This window comes from Plectropomus leopardus, chromosome 24 (genome assembly GCF_026936395.1).
Source record: "Plectropomus leopardus strain MGB_pleo_1.0 chromosome 24, ASM2693639v1, whole genome shotgun sequence".
NCBI lineage: Eukaryota > Metazoa > Chordata > Actinopteri > Perciformes > Serranidae > Plectropomus > Plectropomus leopardus.
Genome location: NC_142199.1, coordinates 2834895 through 2859351, shown reverse-complemented (window position 1 = coordinate 2859351; position 24457 = coordinate 2834895). Strand labels below are relative to the sequence as shown.

General features: G+C 38.8%; 1 protein-coding gene across 2 annotated transcripts in view; it reads left to right on the top strand.

Moving 5' to 3' along the window:
• Positions 1 to 24457, top strand: part of LOC148185460 (uncharacterized) — a 171561-nt gene that overhangs the window by 138898 nt on the left and 8206 nt on the right. For both annotated transcript variants that reach the window (XM_088074356.1, XM_088074357.1), the window contains 2 exons: positions 12222 to 12280; positions 19588 to 19679. In XM_088074356.1, the coding sequence (XP_087930482.1) occupies positions 12222 to 12280; positions 19588 to 19679 (151 nt within the window). The remainder of the gene's footprint in view (positions 1 to 12221; positions 12281 to 19587; positions 19680 to 24457) is intronic.

Here is a 24457-nt window from a genome sequence, read left to right as displayed (position 1 = left end):
CCTTTGACTGGCTGGCAGCCGACGGGACACCAGGCGTATTTATCCCTCGCCGCCGGCTTATCAGCGGGGCCTGTAAATCTACCTGACAGGTCTTTACAGGTGCCGTTAATCCCGCTGATTCAATTCATTTTGCTAACTGCTCGGATGCGGCCCCTCTCGGCGGGGAAGATCAAACCCCCGCTCCATTCTTGCCGAGTTAGTTTGTGTTGTCCTCGTGATGGAAAGCCAAATCCACTCTCTCTAACGTGGAGATGAAAGGTGTAAATGCAGCCGCCGTGGCAGTCAGATTATTCCTCCAAACATGTTTGTGCTTCTTTATTTGTTGCACACTGGGTATCGCTTTTTCTCTCAGTTATTTACAGAGGAGAGATTTGCTGTGCAGGTATGCAGTTTTTCAGCGAAGCCCAGCTACACGCTCGCATTTATCCGTGCCTCCGAGCTGCCCTGTTAAACTCGGTCTTGAAGTACAAAGCTCTAAAAGTGAGGGAAGAGTCGGTTCATTTCTTTTACCCTTTTCTTTTTTCTGTAATTGTTTAGTTGCCGTTAAAGAGATTGTGTTATTTGCAAGCAAGTTGCAAACAACCAAAAAAGACACAAAACAAACACAAAAACACAAATCAACTAGTAAGAGACAAAAAACAACAGACACAAATGACTACAAAGACAAACAAAAAGATGACAAAGAGGGACAAAATGACTAGAATTAGTTTAAAAAACGATGACAAAAAGACACAGAACAACCACAAATGGAAACAAAATATCTACAAGTAGATAAATAGTACCTCAGAGACATAGGATGACAACAGAGTCTCAAAATAACCACAAGGAGACACAAAACAGCCACAAAAGACAACAAAGTGAAACCAAATAACTACAAAACCAGAAACATAGTCAAGGAGAGATAAATCGACTCCAAAAAGACAAAACAACCACAAACATGACTAAGGACACATACAAATGACAACAAAAAGACACAAATTGTCTTAAAGAGACATAGAATAACCACAAAGAGACAAATCAACCACAAACAGACACAAAATGTCGACAAAAAGATACAAAAAAAAGACACAAAAATACCTCAAAGAGACACAAAACTTAAAAAAGATGCAACCTATAAACCAAAAAAAAACACCCCAGAGTCTGTCTGTCCTTTTTCTATGTATGAGAGACGGTGGGGCCTTGTGCATATCTGTGCCCAGGGGCCCATTGTCTCCTACTCCGCTCATGCTGTGAAACCCGACTCGTGTTCTGCCGCCTCTCAGACAGGAGAAAATGTTTTTACAAAACTGCCTTTTTGCTTTTTTCTCTCTCTCTCGCTATCAGTGATCTGTCAGACGGTGCACTGCAGTGTCTCAGTCTGTGTTCACACTGCGAGCAATAACATCCACAAATCACTGGAAACATGAGGATGACCGACAAAACTTGCTGGAGGTGCAGGTTTTGAACTTTTCACCGCTCAGGTTTCTGCTTCCTGGTTTTGTGAACAGGATCTCTGTCTGTCAAACGAAAGGTGGAGGAGAGGTTAACTCTTGCTTTTTAAAACTTCCCAGCTCTCTCCACAACTTTATTTTGACACTATTGCATCATCGCGAGAACAAAGCCATCGTAAACTTTTGCTGTCTTTGCAAAAATCGACTTTAAGGAGACATTTCATGATCATCTGACCCGCAAACCAGAATTTCCCTTCATTTGTTCCACTTTAAGAAAGGACGCTGTCTTGGTCAAGGATGCCTTAAAAAGGAAAAGTAAAAGCGTGTCACTTCTTTATTTTACCTCATCTTACCCTGTGAAGGTTTGCTGAGCTGTCATTTCGAGCAAGGCCTTCCCCAATCACACACTTTTACATCGAAAGTAATAACCTTTTGTACCGTATTTTCTCTTCCTTCCTAAATGCAGCCTCAAGCTTCCAGTCAGGGATTCTCCAAGGCCTTCCCCTTTAATTTTTTCTGATCTTGAGAGGGGCCACTCGTGAGGAAAAACAAGTAGTAGATTGAATCTTGGCAGGTTTGCGTGTTTAAGCGGAGCAGTCACCTCCGCCCGGCTTCCTGCTGCAAACATCAAGCACAAACCTTATCGTTTCCTCGCGGTGATTAGGCCGCTTCCTGGTGGCTGCAACAGGTTCAAGTTCAGTTGTGTTCGCTGTGTTTCAGAGCAGTGTTTAGCAACCTTTCGGTGAGTCATACAGTGAGATCAAAACGATGACCTTTTAAAGCAATCATGGCTTTAATTGGCCGTTTCCCTCAAACAGTTTGTAATCTGATACATCTGTATGTGAAGCCAGGATTAAATGGACCTTTTATTTGATGTTTTTTAGATGTGTTCATTATGTTTATGCTGTTTGAGCATGCAATTGTTCAGGGGATTTTATTTTATGTATTTAATCATCATGCCTCTGCACTGGTGATAGCCATGGTTACAGCCAGTATGTTTTTGGGTTGTCCGTCCCATTCTCATGAACACAATAGGGAATTTCTTCAAATTTGGCACGAATATCCACTTGGACTCAACATTGACTTGATTAGATGATAACAGTCAAGGTCACTGTCACCTTGCATTTGTCTCATTCTTGTGACACAAACACTTTTAGGGAATTTCTTTAAATTTGGCATAAACGTCCACTTTGAATCATCAATCAACTGATTCTATTTTGGTGGTCAAAAAGTCAAGGTTAATGCCATCTTACACCCGTCCCATTCTTGTGAACATGATATCTCATGAACGTCTTGAGGGAATTTCTTGAAATTCAGCACAAACATCCACTTGGACTCAGTGAGATAATGTTCAGGTTTTGGTGGTCATAAGTCAAAGTTCAATTTCTCAAGAACATCTTGATGGAATTTCTCAAATTTGGCACAAACATTCAAAAGCAGCTCATTTGAATTTGATGGTCAAAGGTCAAGGTCTTTGTCACCTTTCATCCATGTCATTCTTGAGAAAACAACATTTCAAGAACACCTTAAGGGAGTTTCCTCAAATTTGGCACAAATGTCCACTCGGACTCAAGAATGAACTGATTAGATGTTATCACTGATACAACTAATTCAGTTTCTAACTGCTTCCTGCTTTTATTGATACTGCTGCCATTTTTATGTTCAGAAAACTAAATTAAATTTGATGCAAAAACATCCATGCAGGAGCACCTCTAGCCAAAACTCACACATTTGGACACAATGTACTGGCTTGTTGATAAAGACACTTCAGAAATCTCTGTGGTTGTTAATATTGGAGGACACAGAGTTGCATCCAACTCTGGGATTTCAACCAGCAACCCTTAGCTCACAGACCTGTGTCTCTATCCTCCCGTCCATCGCTGTCCCCTCGGCGAGCTGTTTTCCTGTGCTCTCTCCCTGTCTCTGATGGGACGTCCTCTTGCCGGCTCAGAGCTGTGAGGGGCGTTTATCTCTGACCCGCAGGTTCGGCCCCGCTGTCTCAGCTGCCAAAACAGCCCCATTCAACATTGTGCTGAGTTCATCAATGCTCCGCTGACACGCACACGTAGGCAAACACACACACACACACACACACACACACACACAGGGAAATGCATACACACAGATGCACACTGCAAAAAATATCCAACTTAAAATGTTAATCTGAGATGCAGATGGTTTTTTTATAAATAATGTCTGTGGCGTTCTCACCGCTCCCAAATCACGTCAGTCAAAATATATATAGACTGGACTGTTGCATCTTTGATTTTGGCTTTTCTGACATGAAGTTTCTTTAGGAGGTGCTTCTTTCTTTTTCTCTTCAACTGTGTTGACTGAAATGGCAAACTAACCAAATATTGGAAATAAGTTATGGATACACTGTAAGCCGTGCAAATCTTGTATCTCTGATTGAGAATACCAAAACTTTTATTTTTACAAATGCAAACCCTAAAGAGGAGGTTTGTTGTTTGCTTTAAATCATGTGCTTATTCAATAAACCCTCCACACAAAAAAATAAATAAATAAAATGAAATGAGATTGAATAAAACATATATATTATAATATATGATAAAAAAAAATACAAAAATATAAAAATAAAGTATTTGCATTGAAAATACTGCTCTAAATAATTATTTTTGTTACTGAGAAATCTAGCTGTTTTTCCAACCATAGAACTGATTGTTTATTTAAACATATTTATTCCTTATTTTTTAAATTTCCATTTTTTAAAAAAAAAAAGTAATCATCCAAGCAACAGTACAAAATATGTTTTTTGAATTATTTCAATATTTATATATTTAATTTTTAGAATGCATTTTTAAATATATTTTATTTTTATCAAATTTTTGAAATTAATATATTTTAAAGTTTATTTTTTAAATTAGCATACCAGAAGTAATTGATGAATCATTTCAGAACTATGTTAGGAATTTTGTCACTAACTCACTATTTTTTTATTTTTATTTTTTATGTCTTCTCACAAGAACAACACACACAAAAAAATTAACAAATAGATTCCAAAGTTGTATTTTAAAGTTAAATAACTAGATACGCAGATATTTTTTGTAGTGTACACAAAACCCCCACAAATCCCAGGCAGGAAAGCACAGCACAACCTCAGTCCTTTTGGCTGGATATCTGGGGACCTCTGTGACAACTCCACCGCCTCGTGCCTATCAACCTCCGACAGGTCAGGTCCCTCACACACATACGCAGAGGTCCCAAACCCGCGACCTCTCCCCTGTCACAACTGTCACTTGACTTCAGCGAGCAGAAACCGCTTTTATCAGAGAACCTGAAGCGCTGCTCTGACAAAGCTGAGGAACTGCCAGAGACTGACCCCTGTGTATATTTAGCAGCAGCTTGGCAGTCGCCCATCCCGACTGTCGAGGCTGTCAGAGCCGCGCATACACACCGAGCGTCCCTCCTCCCCCGCCTCTTTGAAAGGGAGTCACAAGGGGCGCTTTCAATGTTCAGTTAATTGCGTGCATTCAGGTAGAGTCATGTTTTTGGAACAATTAACGCCTCAGCTCTGTTTTTCGTTAGAATGATGACGGTACGGTACAACATTATTGTCTTCTAGACTTAGTGTTACATCCCCTGCAATTACTGGTTACTTGGCATTATGTTTTCGGGTTGTACGTCCGTCCCTTTCTTGTGATATGGGACGGCTATTTCAACAACGCTTTGAAGGAATGTCCTCAAATTTGGCACAAACGTTAACTTGGACTTAACAATCAACTGATTAATTTTGGTGGTCCAAGGTCAAGGTCATTGTCACGTTTCTTCCATCTCATTCTCATGATATCTCACAAACACTTTGTGGGAATTTCTTCAAATTTGGCCCAAATGTCCACTTGGACTCAACGATGAAATGATTAAATTTTGGTAGTATTTTGCATTTTTCTCATTCTCGAGAAAAGATATCTTGAACACTTTAACCATTGAATTCTAAGCAAATCGGTTCGATTTCTTCCTAAAACATGGAAAGAAGGTAATGAGCAGCTTAACAAGAAATGACCCAAAAAATAGCAAGAAATCAGTAAAAGTTTCATGAAAATTACCCCAAAATGGCAAGAAAAGGAAAGTCATGATAAATTTTAAAAACACGGACATTTTAAAAAGTATTAAAAATGAAAAACTATATATTCTGTAACATATTTAATATGAGATTCTAATAATCACAAAATGTAGTTTATAGACATTTTACCCTTTTAGGATCATTTTCTAGTATTCTTTTTTCTTTCTTTCTCATGCTCTCTCCTGTTTTTAACATACATTTTCAGGTTTTCCTTTTCTTCTTGCAGTTTGCTTGGGGCCTTCTTCATATTTCTGTAGAGAGTTTAACCTTTTTGCTCCAGGTTTAAAGATAAAATACTTATGAAAGGTGTCTGAGTGCAGCACAAGAAAAACTGATGTCGATCCAGGTTTCAAAGCGTTATGTGAATTTCTTCAAATTTGGCACAAACATCCACTTAGACTGTACAATGAACTATAAAGAATTTGGTGATTGGAGGTCAAGATCACTGTGACTTTAAGTCAGTCTCGTTCTCATGAATACAATATCTCAAGATAGACTAAAGGGAGTTTCCTAAAAATTGGCACAAACGTCCACTTCAACTCAGGAATAAACTGTTCAGTTTACTGGTCAGTGGTCAAGGTCAATGTGACCTCGTGTTTTTGGCCATAACTCAAGACTTCATAAGGTAATTATGATGAAATTTCACAAAAAAAATGTCCAATAGGATAAAACAATGAAGTGATGACATTTATATCCAAAAGGTCAAAGTTTAACTTAACTATGACATCATATTGTTCTGTAGAAACTTTTTTTTCTGATGCCACAACTCTGGTCAGAAACTGAATTTGTGACACTTTTCTTGAAACTGTGCAGACAGTATAGATTTTCTGTGCTGCCAGGTTGAATATTTGTGTGATACATCCAGGTTTTCACAGACACAGAGGCATACAACCGCAAAGCTCTAATTTTAGTTCTTTAAACTAAAAGCATCAAGTTTCCCTGATGTGAGGTTTAAAAGGCCCCGCTCACTCTCAAAACCATGGCAGGATTTTGCAATCATGTTGCATCAGGCATTTTAGGAGAGATTATCGGCTCTAAATTGCAAATTAGACCAAAACTACATGATCAGAAATCTTTCTCATGCACTTTGGCTTACCTGCAAGTTCTCACCAACTATTTATTTCAGCTAATTAATGGTCACATCTCTACCAGCTCCTCTCCCTCAGCTGTCCTCAAAACTTGCAGCCCAAACCAGATTCAAAGTTTTTGTCTCCTTTAACTTCCTCTTCGTCGACTTGTCTCTCTTTGTCTTTTGATGATTTTTTCAACAGCGCTGCAGATGTCACTCCTTTTCAAACGGTGAACGTCTGACCATTTCATCTTTTATAACCCTCATAACCCCCATAACCCCGCAATTCTTTGATGAAGTAGGCCAGAGCAAGTGTCTAAATTAGACATTCAGCATCAATGCAAAGTGAACGAGGGACCTCCGCGCACTCTGAAGCATCAGCTCACTTGTAAAGATGTGATATCAAAAAGTTTGCCTGCTCTTTGTACTTGCTTGCACTTATTTCTGGAGCAGAACATGGAGCCGCACATTACCGTGGAGGAATGTTTTTGTCTTTTTGATGTTTTAGACGGCGCGTTACCTCTTTTCCCCCTCGTCATATTGATATAGCTTTATGCACCTGCTGCTAAATAAACTATAAGACCATTTGGGTCAATGCAAAATAAGGACGATCTCAAACGTTGAGATTTTATGAAGTTATGAGGAAGTTATCACTCAAATTCAGCATCGTCCTCCAGCTCTTGAGAGTGATTCAGGGCTGTTTGACATCTACCAAGCTAGTGAGTCAAAGTGCAGCTTGTTTTGTACAGCGAGAGTCAAAATGGCTCCAGTATTAGCATACCTTTGTTTGCCCTCTCGTATTTTCAAATGGATGCTATGTGACATGTGATTATTGAAGTGTAAGAAAACGCATGAGGTCTCCCTTGCTTACCTTCGACTCGGTAACCTTAATGCGATGAGCAGTGTTGCGAAGTTTGAGCTTTAGAGGATGTTCGAACTCGAAGGCACACATCCCTCAGCAAGAGGGATGATGTAAACTGTTATGCAGCATGGGATGTTCATTTTTCTTCTTCCTATGCCACCTTTCCCCTCTTCTTTCTTTGTTTTCTTATTATTTTATCCCCAAATAACACAATATACTCATTTTTAATCTACCAAAAAGTAAAATAAACAGTGTGTTTCTCTGTGAAAGCAGTTTATATGCCTCTGCGCCATATATATGTCCGTTTGTCCCATTCTTGTGAACGTGATATCTCAAGAACGCCTTTAGGGAATCTCTTTAAATTTGGCACAAATTTGTTGGATTCTGCAATGATCAGATTAGACTCTGATGATCACAGATCAAAGGTCAAAGTCACTGTGACTTTGGTCAAAGGCCAACTTAATTGTTGTGTCATAATACTACAAGGCGGTAATTTTAGTTGCCTATATGTTAATTTGATTGTACTTCTAATATTTAAAACAGTAATTTGTGTCACAATGATAAAAGATGTGCATTAAATTAGCTCAGTTTTTATGGAAATATTAGAACAGTACAGTTTATTTTCAGGACAAACACTGATGCTTTTAATAAAATTTAAGGATCCCTCTTACTTTAAATACTGCAAAAAAGCCACTCAGACATCATAAATTACTTAAATAGAGCACAGAATTATACCTTTATGATTTACTGCTGAGCTCAGTGCGTTCACACTCTTCACGAGTTACCTTTCAGGCCTGCGTTAAGTTCACACACACAGAATTTGACTGTATTTCAGTGCACACTCTGGCTGAGTGCCATGCACTGCTTAGCAGGAATCTCCAATTGAACCTAATCGGTTCTCCAGTCACCGTGTTTAAATGGTCTTTTCGCCAGGTTAATGGGATTTCCGCCGAAAAGGTCTGCACTCGACGTCTAAAGTGGTCGAGACAATCGCAATGAGCTCTGAGTCAAGTGTGATTAACCCGCTGACCCGCCTGTAGCCATCGCGCCTCTGCTCCCTCTCAGCTCAACTGGAACTGTGTGTGAGTCAAGTCAGATTTACTTATTAGGATGTAAACAAGGACGTGCGGAAACAAAGAGCAATGAGAGCAGCAGATAGGAAAAGTACATCTTAGATTTCAGGGAACAGGGCCGTGTGTGTGTGTGGGTGTGTGTGGGTGTATGTGCACAGTTTTTCTTAGCATTTCAGAAACTTCTTATGTTTAAAGTCCTATCTTATCTCATTTGAGGAGACATTTAGGATATTTAATATCACTGACACGTTTCCTAACCACATATTATCTTAGCGTCGAGATTAAGCTATTACAGAACCATACTTACTTAAAGATGTCACAAATTAGAAATCCTATATAAAGATGTTGATGAAGTTTGTACTTCTTGTCACTTCTTTTCAAATATGTAAACCCAATCACCATGTGTTTGACCATTTCTTTTGCTTTATTGTCTTTTGCTTTATGTTTTGTTTTGTCTGTAAATATTACTTTTTTTTAACCGCCTGCATATTTGGATAATAATTTCTCTTTTCTTTTTTACATGTTTGAAATAAAAACAAATCATTGTAGGGAGTCAGCATATGATTTAGGGCCACACCGGCATCTATGACAGAACGTAATTCCTGCAACACTCTCGAGGTGCAACTAGTTGCTTTCTACAAGTTGTTGTCCCTAAACTGGCAGTTGCTTATTGGTGCAGTTTGATACCCTTAAATTCATCAATGGATATAAAAAATTCAAATTTTAGATCTTTTTTGCAGATTGTTTCATGCCTCAAAATGCATTGTAGGAAAAGGTAGTTTTCCCTAGATCTGTCAAAAGCCAGGGTACATTAAAATAAATAAATAAAATTAAAATTCAATATAAAAAAGTGAGGTCCACAGGCATAATTATTGCCTTAGACTCCTCATTGCAAAAACTGAACACTTTTTTTGGTTTAATCGACTGTGATCCATGTCAGTGAGTAAGCTGGTGATAAGTTTATATTATAGCTCGTCCATAATCAAAGATACAGGCGTGTGTCTATTCGGGCTGGGCGATTAATCGGATTTTAATTTCGGTGACCTCGATTTTCAAAACAAGATAATCGATGTAAAACGCTTATGTGCAGTCAAACCATGTTGCTCCCAATTTGTCTTTTATTTTGTAAATCACACGCAAGCTTTCCTCGTGCTCTGCCCCGCCCAGTTAGTGGAGCAATCATTGATCACATTTCAAATTAATTTTGCTGTTATTGATACAGTATCTGTTATGCATTGTTAAATTATATTAGTTGGGTTAGGTTTTATTATTATGGGAACAAATACAGTAATGTGTTGCACCACAAAGCTGTCATTGTTTTTCAGCTCACTTGTATTTAAAGTTAAAGGACATTCAGTGTTAAAAATGATCAGTTATTGTTTAATAACTGCATGATGTTGTAAAGGCCAATAAGTAATCGTGATTTCAGTATCAATCAAAATAATCGTGATTATTATTTTTGCAATAGTGGAGCAGCCGTAGTGTCTATTAAAGAATCAAATTAACAGTTATAGAGATAGAAGAAAGAAGAAAGGACAATAATTTACAGTTAGGATTTTTTATTTTTGAAGCCCCAGAACAAAACTAGCATTATCCTTTCATAACTCAAAGGCTTTTCGGGCCGTTTTTTAATTTCTTTAGCTCATCTGTCAGACTCGTCGTCATTCAACGTTGTATTTAGTTTCTTAACGTGTCTTTGATTTTTCCCTTCGTGACAGCTCCGATACCAACAGCTACAATCTTTTTATTCAACACATAGTATGTTGTCTAACTACCCAACCCTGATAATGGGACGAATTGTTCCGCATCGATCCACGCGGGCGCCGTCGTGGTGATAATCATCCGTTTGTGTGGGTCAGTGTCTGTAATGATTTCTCTCGTCTTCTGCCCTCTGACCCTCACAAAGTGTATAAGTGTGTGTGTATCAGTGTGTTATTGTTGAGCGTTAGCCAATGAACCGTCTTTTGACGTGTCATAGAGGCAGAAATGAGCGGCGTTATCACCTCCGATGGCTTCCTCTGACTGAGCGTTCACCTCCGCCTGATTCAGAGCGTCATTGAAGCATCTCTGTGTGTGTGTGTGTGTGTGTGTGTGTGTGTGTGTGTGTGTGTGTGTGTGTGTGTGTGTGTGTGTGTGTGTGTAAGCAAACTTGTTTTCACCTTTAATATGGAGGGAAGACTTCCTGAATGTGACAGTATTGTATTCTGCTGGCATTGCATGTTGACATTTTTAGCTCCATGTGGGTCATTTGGTGTTTTTGAGAGTCCTGTAAAACACTTGAAGACACAAAATACTTAATTTAAAAGATTAATATTTACAATCAATGATTTTAATAGTAAATGGGCCACTGCGCCTTTTGAGAAGTGATCAGATGATCGAATAACCTCACAAACATCTGGCAACTTTGCTGTTTTACTTTCTTTGTGTTTCTGCATCTACTGAGCAATAACGGTACTTTTATTTAAGAATAACTTATTACACAGTTATCAAAAAGATTACAAAAAATGATGGATTGTTGGAATAATTTGTATGAATCTTAAAATACTAAAAAAAAAAGTCCATTAGAAAAGGAAAGGGCTGTCTGAAACTAAGGTAAAGTAGTGAAAATATTTTAAATACAGTGTAAACTGATACTTTTATTAACTTATATTTGTATTTTTGATTTTTTTTAAGGTGGCTAAAATGCATTTTACCTCTACCCCTGTACATGACAGTACACTGCTTACCTTCTGTGGCGGCGCTCCTTCCTCCTCCTCCAAACCGAGGGCACGCTGAGGCCATCTGTAACACACAAGTGCTTCAAACGACCCCACTTCAAAGACAAAAACTATCCGTTTAATGACAGTTTGCATGTGCAGCTCCCAATTCCAGGAACTAACTTTATGTTTTATCTAATAAGACTTTTCAGTCACAACCTGCTAAATATACACACCAGCAGGAGGTAACGATATCAGGTAAAATCTCCAAAGCCTTGAGCATGTCAAACATGAATCAGCCAAAGACACACCTAATTTCTGTGGAAAATTGCCATCATTTGTTTTAATTTAGCACCTTTTTTTGATGTCGCTTCAGTTGTCAGTGGATATCTCGTTTGGGAGGAAATCTTCACATGTTCACTTCAAACGCTCCAGGCAAAGGATTCCTCCTCCCTTTTTTGTCAAAAGTAGCTTGCTTTAGAAATTAGGGGTTGATTCTGTGACAGCTAACAGCACACGTGTGAGAACTAGGTCACGTAGTATTTAGAACTTACCACTGCTTAAAGAGGTTACTCATGCCCACCTAGAGTGTTTTTTAATAGCGTCTGAGATATCGAGTCTGACTGAATCGCTTAAAAAAGACAGAAAAATCAACCCTGCTCACGAAGAATAAAGTGGGAATAAAACATGTTTGACGTGTCATGTTCGGCCGCTTTATGCTGCGTTCATGTGCTGGTGGGAAAGTCCAGAGCTTCAGTGCTGGGGCGTTGGTGGGCGTTTGTGCTCCCGCTCTACTGTACTCTCCTGGACCGAGACTGTTTTAATTCTCTCCAGCTGAAGTCAGCCGAGCAGCTTTAGTATAGAAAAAGGATTTCAAGTCCAACTCTGGAGCCAAGTCTGCTGTATTCAGTTACTAATGTTTGCGTTGTGGCTCCGAGCGGGTGACATAATATTTGACATGAGATGCCAAGTGTGAGGAACTGAGTGTGTGTGTGTTTTGTTCTCCTCAGGGTGTGAAGGTATTAAAGCAACTGGCAGGATCGGCTGATGGGCCAGAACAGCTGCACAGGTACACACACACACAGACACACAGACACACACGCACACTCTCACTCACAGGAGGGTCTACATGCACATTATAGTGTGTTTTCTTTTATTTTGGTGATTTCTTTTTTAACGTTGGGAGGATGCTGTGTTGTTTTCTATATTATTATTCTATATGTGGGTTAGATTTAAAGGATATGTTGGAAAGAGTTTACTTCAAAGGCCCTGACACACCAGGCTTACTGTCAGCTGTAGCTCAAATTCGGGCCTATTTTTTGCTGCTTGTCATGCACCATTGACATGAGTAAGCGTTTGGCGGCACCTTTTCGGCAAAATCACCACATTAAATCGTCGGCGGAGCCTGTAAGTGCAAGAATTGTTACTGATTTGCAGTTCAGCTTAATGCACGGGAGGACAAACTAAAGTGATCCTATGACAAAAGTCAAGATTGTTAGGTTGAAACACACTGATTGTGTTGTTAATGTGCTAATTGGCTAATAAGCAATAGCCTGGAGTCCCTCCAGTTGGTCTTCTGGTTGCCTTTTTTAATGACGAATACAGACAACCACCTGCTGGTGTGGAGTGATTCTCTCTCACATGGATGCAGAATATACGTGCTAAATGACCATTGGCTGTAGTTTTTGTGGTGTGTTCAAGTGCAACATTTTGGCCAAGACACAACGTTAGACAACAAAACGGAAACTCTTCAATACTCCTTTGATGCTGGTTTGGTGTGTTTGGGGTCCGGTCAAAATGATCATTTTTAACCAGTTTTCATCCAAACTCGTCAATTACTGTTGCTTTATCAGTAGACATACACGTGAAAATACGATGCACTAGGTACCCTCCTGCATTATTCTGAAAATTCAAAGATGATAAATCATTTTACGCTCATTGCATTCATCGTCTCTTTTCAAGATAAACTTCCATTTTCACAGGAAATGTACAGTGTCTGTTGATAAAAAGCATACCTTTTTTTTCTAGCCAGCGTTTTTAAAACATTTCATTTTCAGATTAACTTGAGAAAAAAAATCACAACATGGTTTGGCTTAAAATAAGTACATTTTTTACTAACACACTGTCACATATAGAGGTGCATGCTACTCATACGCACAATATGTTTTTAAAATGATTGACTTTTAATTTCACACCAGATGCAAACAGCTCCTGTGTGAAAGTCCAGAGTTTGTTTGACCCATCCACCTCCCCTCCCACCCGCTCTACTTTTTGCTCTTCATACTGCAGTAGTTGATAGCAATGGCGTCACAAACTGCCGCTACAAAAGGTGTCTGTGTGCGTCCGTGCCTGACGCCAAGATCCACAAAACCTCAGTATCTGATGAGTTAGGAGTCAGAACGGGCTGGTATTTTTTGCATTCCCCTCTTCAGAAACATTTTGTAGCAATGCCCTTCCTTCACTTTTGGGTTATCAGAATAAGAGGGTATAAAAATTTCTCCTTTATTGAAAATTTGCACCAACACAAAGTAACACAAGAGAAAATGTGAAGACATTTTAGTATAAAAAAGTAATGAAAATATAGCACATTTTCTAAACTTGAATTGCAGTAGTTTGCTGTTCATAAATACATACTTTTTCAAACATCAAAGCCAACTTTTTTTGGAAAATATTCAAATATATGTAAATGCATTTAAAATACTGTACTGGTGAAGTCTTTTATTGAAAGCATTTACTCTGTAACTCAACCCTGCAGTCATTCCCTGAGGTGACAATGAGCCGACATGTCATCACTTACAATGATCGCCCTTAAAACTCCTGCGAGGAAAATTCTGAGGGCACAAAACCAAGAACACACAATCTTCCACACTGTTTCCCAACAGGTGCAAAAGAAGATCAAGTTGCAACACTTTTCTTCCCCCCTCCCCACCTCCTCTTCTTCTCCTTTCCCGCCTCTCTCTTTCTCAAATTAATGCCAGCGAGAGCGGCTTTGCAGACATTTCTGACGTGTGTGTGTGTGTGTGTGTGTGTGTGAGGGAGGGGGGGGTCGCTAATAACCAGGCAAGGTACACTAATCTCCGATGGCAACATTTGGTTTACCTTAAGCTGGAGGGACAGCTGTATTAAAAGCAGGAATTATCCTAATCAGTTCAAACTCCATCCTCCTCCCTCCCCTCCTCCCTGCTTCACCTCTTTGCATATAAAACTTCCACATTAGGCTTAAGAGTACAACGGCTTAGCTGCTGTTCGCCCTACATCTGTCTTCCCTCGGCGACGACCAATCAGAGAGGTGGATGGAGGGATGGAGGGAGGGAGGAGGGAAAGGAGGAAGGTGGTTCGAGAAGGAAGGGAGATGGGGAGAAAGATGGAGGATGGTGAAAAGACAGGAAAAGGAGGGAGAGATGGTGTAAATCAGGAGGAAGTAAAAAGGGGTAAAGTGACAGAAGAGGAGGAAAGAAGTGAAGAGCGAGGGTCGACAGGGATGGAGGAGGATCTCAGTTTAGAGCGCTGTTTTTATGTTGTACTAAATTTCACATTTTTGGAAACATGGAGTGAAATCACGTGTCTAGTGAGGTTTTTAGGTGCCTTTCACAAGTATTTAAAACTCTGACCTCAAAGAACTGGTACAGTTTCTTTCAAAAACAGGGGAAAAGGTAATAAGCGAGTTAGAAAAGTTCCCAAAATTGCAAGAAATTAGTAAAAGAAAACAAGTAAATACCTGAAATTTAGTTTTAGGCAGGAGAAAAGGAAAACTATTTAAAAAAAAAACAAAATAAACTATATTTATAATAATAATAGCTTTATATTTGAAATTATGCTACAGAAAAAAAAATGAAATATTTAATATGAATTATTTTTTTAACACTTTCTTGGTGTCATTTTCTTGTTTGCTTTTGGTTTTTTTTACTTCTTTTTTGTGCTTGTTGTCACATTATTTTTTGTGAATTTTAAGCTTTTTTTTGCTGTTTTTCAAAGCTATATAGATGGATAGATAGAATTATCATGATAACATAATTTAAAATTATATTACCGGATAATAATCAAATTTTTTCAGTAATTTAATGTAGATCAATATGGATTCTTGTCAAGGGGTAAAAGAAAAATAATGAGAGAAAAACTCTATAATTAACATGATTACATAATTCAAAATTATGTTAAAAACCTATCACTGTTAAGTACCTTTTGGTAATTTCTTTGTTGTTGTTGTTTAAATGTTTTTGTGTATTTTTAAACTAATGGTCAGCTCATTTTCTTGTACTTTTTACTAATTTTTTTCTTGTTTTTGGGTCACTTTTTCTTCCATTACCCATTGCTTTCTTCCCATGTTTTTGAAAGAATTCAGGTCAGTTTGCTCACGTTTCAAAGGGTTGATTCAATCATTTTTTCATAATTTACAGTATATAAATATGTATTCTTGTGAACATTTTGACATAAGCTGGTTTCCAGGTGTATTTGATTTCCGAGGAAGTGTACAAAACTTACACAGAGACCAGTTTTTTTTATATTTGCACCCATTTATTTTGTTTTATTTTTTTTAGCAAATGCCATCCTAAACCTGTTTTTCTGTATATGAGGTATGTGTGTTGCAGACCAGCTCCTATCTGGCTTTTTTTTTTTCTTCTTTTTTTTTTTTTTTGCCTCTCTCCGAGGCCCTCGGCACCATAAATCCGACTGATTACTCCGCACCCCTTTTGCTTGACTGAACCTTCACAATCAGCCGTGGCCGCCAACAATGAGGCCCTGATGAATCAAACATCCATGGCATTAGTTTCACCTTGCTGCCCCTTTCCCATGCGCCGCCGCCTCTTTGTCAGGCCCCGGTTTGATGAGAAGGACTACTGACACTGGCTGCACCTATTGATAGACAATTCTGTAAAGACGGACCCCAGCTACCCACCAAGCCCCAAACGCTCCTCCCTCTACTTCTCCCCCCCTTTTGCCCCCAAAAATAAGCAACAAAATTTGATTGGGGACTGCACTGAAACCCCTGCTGTCTGGTTTGCAGGAGGCTTTGTGTTTAGGTTTTGGCTGCAGGGGTGCTTTATTGCAATGTCTCAATTAGGCATGGGAGGATATGGAAATTTCATGTCACGAGTGTCTACGCCAAAATAACTGCGATTCACAATGTTATCCCGATATTCTTAAAAATATGCTTAAAACTGTTAAAATGGCACTTATATAACGGAGATCGCTTTACCTTAAAGTTTAATTAAGATACAAATATACTGTATATAGCATCACAGATCGGACTCACATTTTTTAAAACAAACTGTCTTAACCCTTTGAAACCTGAAAAAATTGGCTTGAGTTTGTTTCAAAAACATGGGGAACATGGCCCGAAAATAAACAAAATAAAATTAGTAAAAAAGTTCCAAGAAAATGAATCATAAATAAGCAACAAAAAAACAAGAAGATTTCCTGTAAAAATTGCTGAAAACATATATATTTATTGTATATATTTTTATATATCTTATTTTCGATACATATTTTTTTCTAACAGATTTTTTTTATGTAAAATTATGATAATAATAAATATAGTTTCCTGGAAATTTTTTAAGATTTCTTTTTATAGTTTTCAAATTATCCTCCCTTCTTTTTTAAAACTTTTTTTTTTTTTACTATTTTCAGAAGAACACATTAGTTTCTAGTTACTGGTTAGTGAAAATTAAATTCCCCTCCCTATGGGAAACCATTCAGAGTGGATGCAGTATCAGGCTCCAGATGAAAATTGACAACGCGTTCTCATCTCAAGTCGTCACATGTCGCCGCTTTGTCATTGGACTTCTGCGTCTACATACTATGTTTTAGGTATCTTTCTGCATCTGTTGACATTCTGGGATGCTGCAACCAACAGTATGTCAACAAAAGCATGTGATTAGGGTTTAGGCAACAAAAGCACCGTCTGGCTCATTATGTTAAGTTGCTACCAGCAGCCTTTAAACTTAATGCCATCGAGCGGCGTATCATACAGCCGCAACAGATTCCGTCCAGTGGTGTTACCAACTGTAGCCGCCAAATTGTGTATCATTGATGTGAAAGGGCTGAAACTGTAACAAGTTAACAATGCCATCTCATATGAAGCAAAAATTCTGTTTTTTAAATGACCAAAAAATTCTTCAAAGTAAAGTGTCAAATTTGAGTTGTGAATACTTTGTATGGCAGCAACACTTTCACACAATTAGCACATGGACGTTATAAAGATTCATGCTTTTGTCACGTAATTCTTTAATGACAGAGAAACATAATTTTCACCTTTATTCCACCATTTATTATTTGTTAGATGCCCTGTTGTACAAATAATCCAGGTAAAATGCATGGTGGAGCACACCTACAATAGAGCTTATCTTTAAAAAAAAGTTATGTGCAAATTCATAACTGAGGTTTAACGTTCCTTCTCAGAGGAAACGGTGTCTTGCCATCAGTCTGATATCAAACAGCAGTTGTTTATTAACCTCTGCAGCCGGCACAGAGGTGAGTTTGCGAGCTACAGACAGAAGTGGTCTTCTGTCTGTCTCTATGGTTTTCTTATACAGTGTGGAGCAGGCAGCTCGGCCATGCTGCGCCATCGTATCACTAGCACAAGATCAAACCCTAAATGTACTGTGAAACTGTTTGGGGCCACTAACAACTAGCACAGAGCTTGGCAAACATGAGTGTGTGTGGGGAAGGAGAGAGAGAGTTGCTATAATGCTCAAGGCTGCTTATAATGAGAGAGAGAGAGAGAGAGAGAGAGGCACCCAAAACACGGCACACTCTCAGCAGTGAAAGCTCATCCAACGTGCTACTCGCAATGTTTTATTCATTGAGATATATTTGATTATATTTGAATTTAATTGACATTTGGAGATAAATGAAGAGTTTCATTCCAAAATGAGACATCCACTATTTAACAAAATTAACACCTCTTCTTAGAAAGTGATGACTGGCATGAAAGTAAAATCACATTAAAGCTTTTTGTTGAAGTTAGACGTCTTTGTAATATGGTTGAACACCAGAAATACACTTAAATTATAAAATATGTAAATATTTGTCTAGAGTGCAGAGATTTTTTGGAAATAGGTGTTTTTTTTAAGTTAAACTGAAATAACAATTAATATTTACATGAAATCAGTGTACTATAACGCAAGACAGACACTTAGGGCAAGGCAGCTTCATTTCTATAGCACATTTCAAACATTATTCATTTAATTGTTATTTACGACATCTATTGCACGTTTGTCCATCCTGGAAGAGGGATCCCTTCTCAGTCGCTCTTCCTGAGGTTTCTTCCATTTTTCCCCCCCGTTACAGGGTTTTTTTTGGGGGGGGGGTTCCTGAGGCGATGTGAGGGTTTAAGGGTGGAGGGATGTCGTATGCTGCAAAGCCCTCTGAAGCAAACTGTGTTTTGTGATAATGGGCTTTATAAATAAAACTGACTTGACTTGACTTTTAAAGTCAAACCACATTTTTTTCCTAACCGCATGTTCTTGTTACCTAAAATTTTATATTATTTTAACTTTGTTCAAAAATACTTTGAAAAGAGACACATTTACAAGCAGAAACTGTGAAAACATTACTTTATTCGAGTTTGATTTCTTTTGAAATGAGGGAAAAATGCAAATTGCAAATCAACAGTTAAAGGTAACAAGAAAATTAGCTTGGATGGATTATTATATATTATCAAAAAACAAGAACAAATGTCCAGAAAACTATATTTATCAGTTTTACTGTTATATTTTTTAAAATTATTTGACAGATTTTTTTTTAAACACTTTTGAAGTTTTCTTTTTCTCTTTCTTTTTTAAACGTATCTTTTGTATCACCTATTATCAGGCCATTTTCAAAATTTTGGGCAATTTCTTGTTTAGGTTAATTTTCCTTACCATGTTTTTGTGAGAAATCAAGCGGATTTACTCAGGTTTAAAAGGTTAATGCACAGACATGAAAGTCGTTTCATCTCTTGAAGAAAATAAGCTTTAAAGCAAAATGTTGAAGTAGTAATTTATGACAGAGTTCTGATATTTCCTGTCATGCAATTTGGAGCCTCTATTTCGCATGCAGAAGGAAGGTCAGCAGGTACACTGGCACAGAATTGAATCGGACAAATGAAGCCACCTCTCGGCTGTTATGAAGTGATTTTGCACCCTTCATCAGGTGAATCGTGTCCAGCCTTCATCATTATTCATTTGCCACCTCTCCCCAATTTATTTTCCAGTCCGTCCACTGTTCTCAGCTTCATATTGTTTTTTCCAATATAGTGGAAGCTGTTTTTATCAAATTTTGTCATTTTCAGATTCAATAACTGGAGTTGTGTAGGTCGCTCTTTGCAGAGGTTTTGGAAAAACTTCTTTCAAAAGCAGTGAAAGTTAAAAAAATCTTGATTTTTTTTTCTTTCAGGAGCCATGTCAGTTCCAAGACTTGGATGGGCATGAAACTCTCCCAGTTCAACCATCGCTGCAAAATACTACGACTCCCACGGATCATTTTGGGTAGGAAACGGTCCAATCACAGAGCTATAAATTCTGCTGTGGGCACTGCTAACAGGGAGTGCAGGCTAAAGATTACACAGTGTAGAGCCCTGATGAAACAGTCAGCAGTTTATATCAGTTCACTTTTAAATTCTGGGTCATTGTTAGATGGTGTTTTTTGTTCTTTTGCAACAACAAATTCTGGATTTGCTGTAGCTCCGATTCACACTTTTGACTGGCAGCAACTACACTAAAGCTCACAGGTGTTGTATATTTATAACCAAACAGAAAAAAAATCATTTAATCAACGAATGTTGATATATTTTTTAAATTAAGGGCCACATCATAAACCGATAGTGCTGATAAATTATCCAGAGGACTTCAGTGTTTGGTGGGTTAAAGTTGTGGTTCCCAACCTTTTTTCCCTGCAAATACATTAACATATTTCTGATAATAATAATCTCTCTTTTAAACATTTAAACTTTAAGCATAAGATAATAATAATAAACAATCCAGAAAGCACTAACCATTATGGGTGTAATGATCCATCGATCTGCATATCGATTAAATGCGCAAGGATACAAAGTGTAAACATCATCCTCCTATAATCATCCGCTTTCAGGCGCGCCCTTATTTTGAAAGCGTGTGTCACGTCACACAACGTCCGGCCGATGATGGCGAGCGGCGGAGAGAAAGATGAAGAGGATATATTACTATTATTTACTCGGGAATAAATAATCAGTGTGGAAATGTTTTATTTTCGGAGAAATTGCGAGACAGCAGATGGCGCGCGTGATATGTAAACAAACTGAGGAAACAGGAAGTAACCTGCCGGGCCGCTTCACTGGCGTCTTGCTAACGTGGCGTTAGCTGCTTCGTTTCAGCGATGTTTACCGAAAAAACGAGCATGTGGACGGAAAGTCTTCTGTGCTGTCGGGAGATGCATCGACTTAAACCAGCGGTGAGTAAGAGAAATTATAAATTATAATAAACTGCTTAAGTTATGAGTAGAGGAAAAGTCCGCTAGCCGCTAAGCTAATTGACTTCTGAATATCCTGCTGGGTGTTACTATGATTTTCTATTTAGCATGCGCAAATGTAATTTTGGCAACCTCAGAGCAGACTACTGCTGCGTCCCAAAACTTTCCCTCAGCCCTTGGTGTTACGTAATAGCTGACGTCACACGAAGGCCATTTGGAAAGCTGGCGGGACCGAAATGAGACACTGAACCTGTCCCGGTTCACTTTCAGCCCGGCTATCGCTGATCCACCACCAGCTGCAGAGTTAGTGCTAAACTGCAGTTATTTCTTAAAAATCACAACATATATGCACACACACATTCACACACACATTGGTAATCAGCTGCATGACTTTCTGATAATGATTAATCAGCGTTCATTTTTTTAATTCATTATTTTTTTCTGTGATTAATTGATCGAAATTAAGGCGTTGTTTTGACAACCCTACTTTGAACATATGGAGAGCTAATATTGTATTCTGATAATGGCCTCATTTGCCAAAATCATGAGAAATTTCTCTAATAATTCTTGAGAAAGGTCCTAAGAAAAGTCAAATTCAGGATGTGTCCTTAAACTGCAGAATTCATGAGTTCCTATAATGACGCAAATATCCAAAAAAAAAGGGCATGAAACTGCAGGGTCACGTGAACATGCTGAAACTGAAAAGAAAAGCGGAAATAATTAATTGATGAAGAAATGAGAGTCTAAAGATTGTGGAGTACAAAACTTGAACTTGGTTCTGAAGTGAAAGTCCTTCTGCTCAAAGAACAAATGGCAAATAAGAAAACATAAAAAAAAATGTGCTTTAAAAACAGACTGGCATCAGTTCTGCAGAGAACCTCTTATTGTGCAGAACCCTGTTAAAGCTCTTGTGAAAGGACACGTTGCAGCAGCACATGGATTGTTGTAGCTTACACTCCAGCTTACATGCAGTTGAAGCGTTTTTGTAGCACGTCCACAGACATTTGGAGCACTTCCACGGACTAAAAAATCCCTCTTTGTTCGGGATGATGGCTTCCCTTCAGTCTCAACATGTGTCCGGCCCAGCGAGGTTTAAATCTGCCCACCTGTCCACACGCTAATCCCCCCCAGCCTTATTACAAAACTGTGCAATTAATTAAAGGCTCAATCGTCGGGATTAGTAACCTACATTCAATTTGATACTCATATCAGTAACTCAAGTATGTTTGAAAAGTGTGTTTTCCAGGATTTAGGAAAAAAAAAAAACAACGCTGGCTCAAATATGAAACTCTCAGTGTCAACTTTGAGCCGTTGCCAGGGAAACGAAGCAAAAACAAAACAAGTAGTAGTGCAACAGCAGTGCTATTCTGGTTTACAGTGGCATTACGGAGATTAAGATTATCTCCGCTGTATGTTTACAGCATAATGAAACAGGCCTGATATAATGACCATCAAATCTGGATTAGGTCATTCACAGCAGAAGGGGGGGTGAATTTATTCCTATGATTATTGTGAGCAGGTTGTGCTGTGCCGCAATCCCTCTCCGGGGCTAACGTATGCCCGGACACCTCACACACACACACACACCTACTCACATATACACATATATGCATGCACACACACATGGGTGGGCTTGAATTTTAGAGCACGATTATCTTTTATTTCACATAGAATCACGCAGAGACGAGACACACTGCTGTAAAAAATAAAATAGCAGGACAAATCGAGTGAAAACAGTGTGTGTCTGTGTTTATACGTGTGTGTTTTTGTGTGCAGGGCCGTTACAAAAGCAGGTTACGGCAGCACAGAAATGACACGGTGCAACAGATGATGGGCATTATCCCATCAACCTGCTGTTTCTGTACACACTCTGTCCCCTCTGTGTTCTCTTTGAAAGGACAGCAGGACTGTGTGTGTGTGAGTGAGTGTGTGTGTGTGTGTGTGTGAGATGGGTGAAGGGGAAGGGGGGGTCCTTTCACACACCCAACCACACACACTTTCATGCACGCACACACTCTGCACCTGTCACAAACAGCCTGTCAGAGCAGGAGAAAAGAAACTTCAGCCATGAGGAAGAGCAGAGGGAGCGGGGCGTGTGTTTGATGAGTCCGGCCATAACTGATTCAACTGAACTCATTACAGAGAGAAAGTGTGTTGTTTTGTTAAAGCTGCAGCGGCCGAGTTTAAACACTGAATTTTGAGCATTTCAGTACACATTGATCCACCAAAGTGACCTCACTAGATTTCAGATACCAGAAAAAAATCTTGTGGTTGCAGTTTCTAAACTGGTAACGTAATCATCAGAAGAAAATGTTGGCAGTCTACTGTTATGCAAATTGCAGATGCGTTACATTTGTTTGTTATTGTGTTGTAGATACACTGAAACACCTGCGGTCTTTACAACAATGTGTGATTAGGTTTAAGCACAAAATAAACACTTAGTGTTACAGTTAGGAAAAGAGCATGTTTAAGCTTTAAAAAATGTCCCACAAGTTGCAGGAAATTAATAGATTTTGTCTTTTTTTTTTTTTTAAAGCTAGGGAAAAATGTTCAAAACACTATTCATAATTATTGTAATTATACATTTTTAAATTATTTTATAGGAATTCTCATAACTTCTCATCACCTTTTTCAAGTCTCTTGTTTTATTTTTTGACTTATGCATTTATTGTGTTGTCTTTGCAAATTTTCAGTTTTGCAGTTTGTAGTCTTGAATTGATCATTTCAGTGTTTTTGAAAGAGATCAAGCCAGTTTGCAGGTTTGAAGGGTTAAATCAGTCTGGAAGTGTTGATGTGATACGTATGGAACATAGAAATGTAGCGTATTTGCCGTTTGCAGGAAGTCACGATGTTTCGCTCCAGAGTTTTAAGTCTCCTTCTGACATGTATTTGGAGCAGTTAGGCTGATTTTGACATTTGCTAAAGTTAACAGTTCTACTCATGTAGTCACGACGAGTTGAGGCTGAAAATATGAAGCGTGTTTGAAGCAAACGGGACGTCCCAGATGAGGTGAGGTTGATGTGAGGTCGCGGCGACGAGGCTCCGTAACATCCCGCCCAACCGGACCGACAGACATCCAGGTTCAGATAAAAGAACAATAGTGTATCAGCAAACACAAGAAGTACAAATATACAGGTGTAAACCCTGTGTGTAATGCACCTTGCCAGAAGGTTAACTCCACTGCCTGTAAATTGCCGCCGCCCCCCCACCGCCGCCACCACCGGACAATAGGCTCAGCAGTGGCCTGGTGATTGCCTCCTTTCAAATGGAAATGCCGGTCGCCTCTCTTCTGCCAGGTTCCCCTAAGCAGTGTACAAATTACAGTTTACAAGGCATGGAGGAATAAAAAAAAAGAGAGAGAGCAGATAGACAGAAAACGAGAAGGTGGGAGGGAGGGTGAGCGAAAGCAGAATATCTTTTCTCTCGCTATTTTTTTTCTTTTTTTTTTTTAATTCGGCAAAGTGACATGTAAATTAGCCTTTAAGTGCTCCACTCGGGGACTGTGATCGTGCCCTAATTGTCACAGTCAATTGTGGCCAACAGTCTCTTCAATCCAGGCAGCTTTTGACAACAAGCACGCCAGGATCAAAAGACGAATCATCGACTCCCCTCCTGACGCACACACACATGCACTGTGTGTTTTTAGGCAGCTACAAAGAAGAAGAAAAAAGAGAGGTGAGAGTGATGGCTTTACTCGATAGAAAGATGGCAGGAAGTGGTGAACATAACAGCAATTTGCTTCCTACACCAGCTTATATCAACACCCCCCCCCCAAAAAATCCTTTGAGTGTCAAGATAACAAACGCCACGGATGACAATG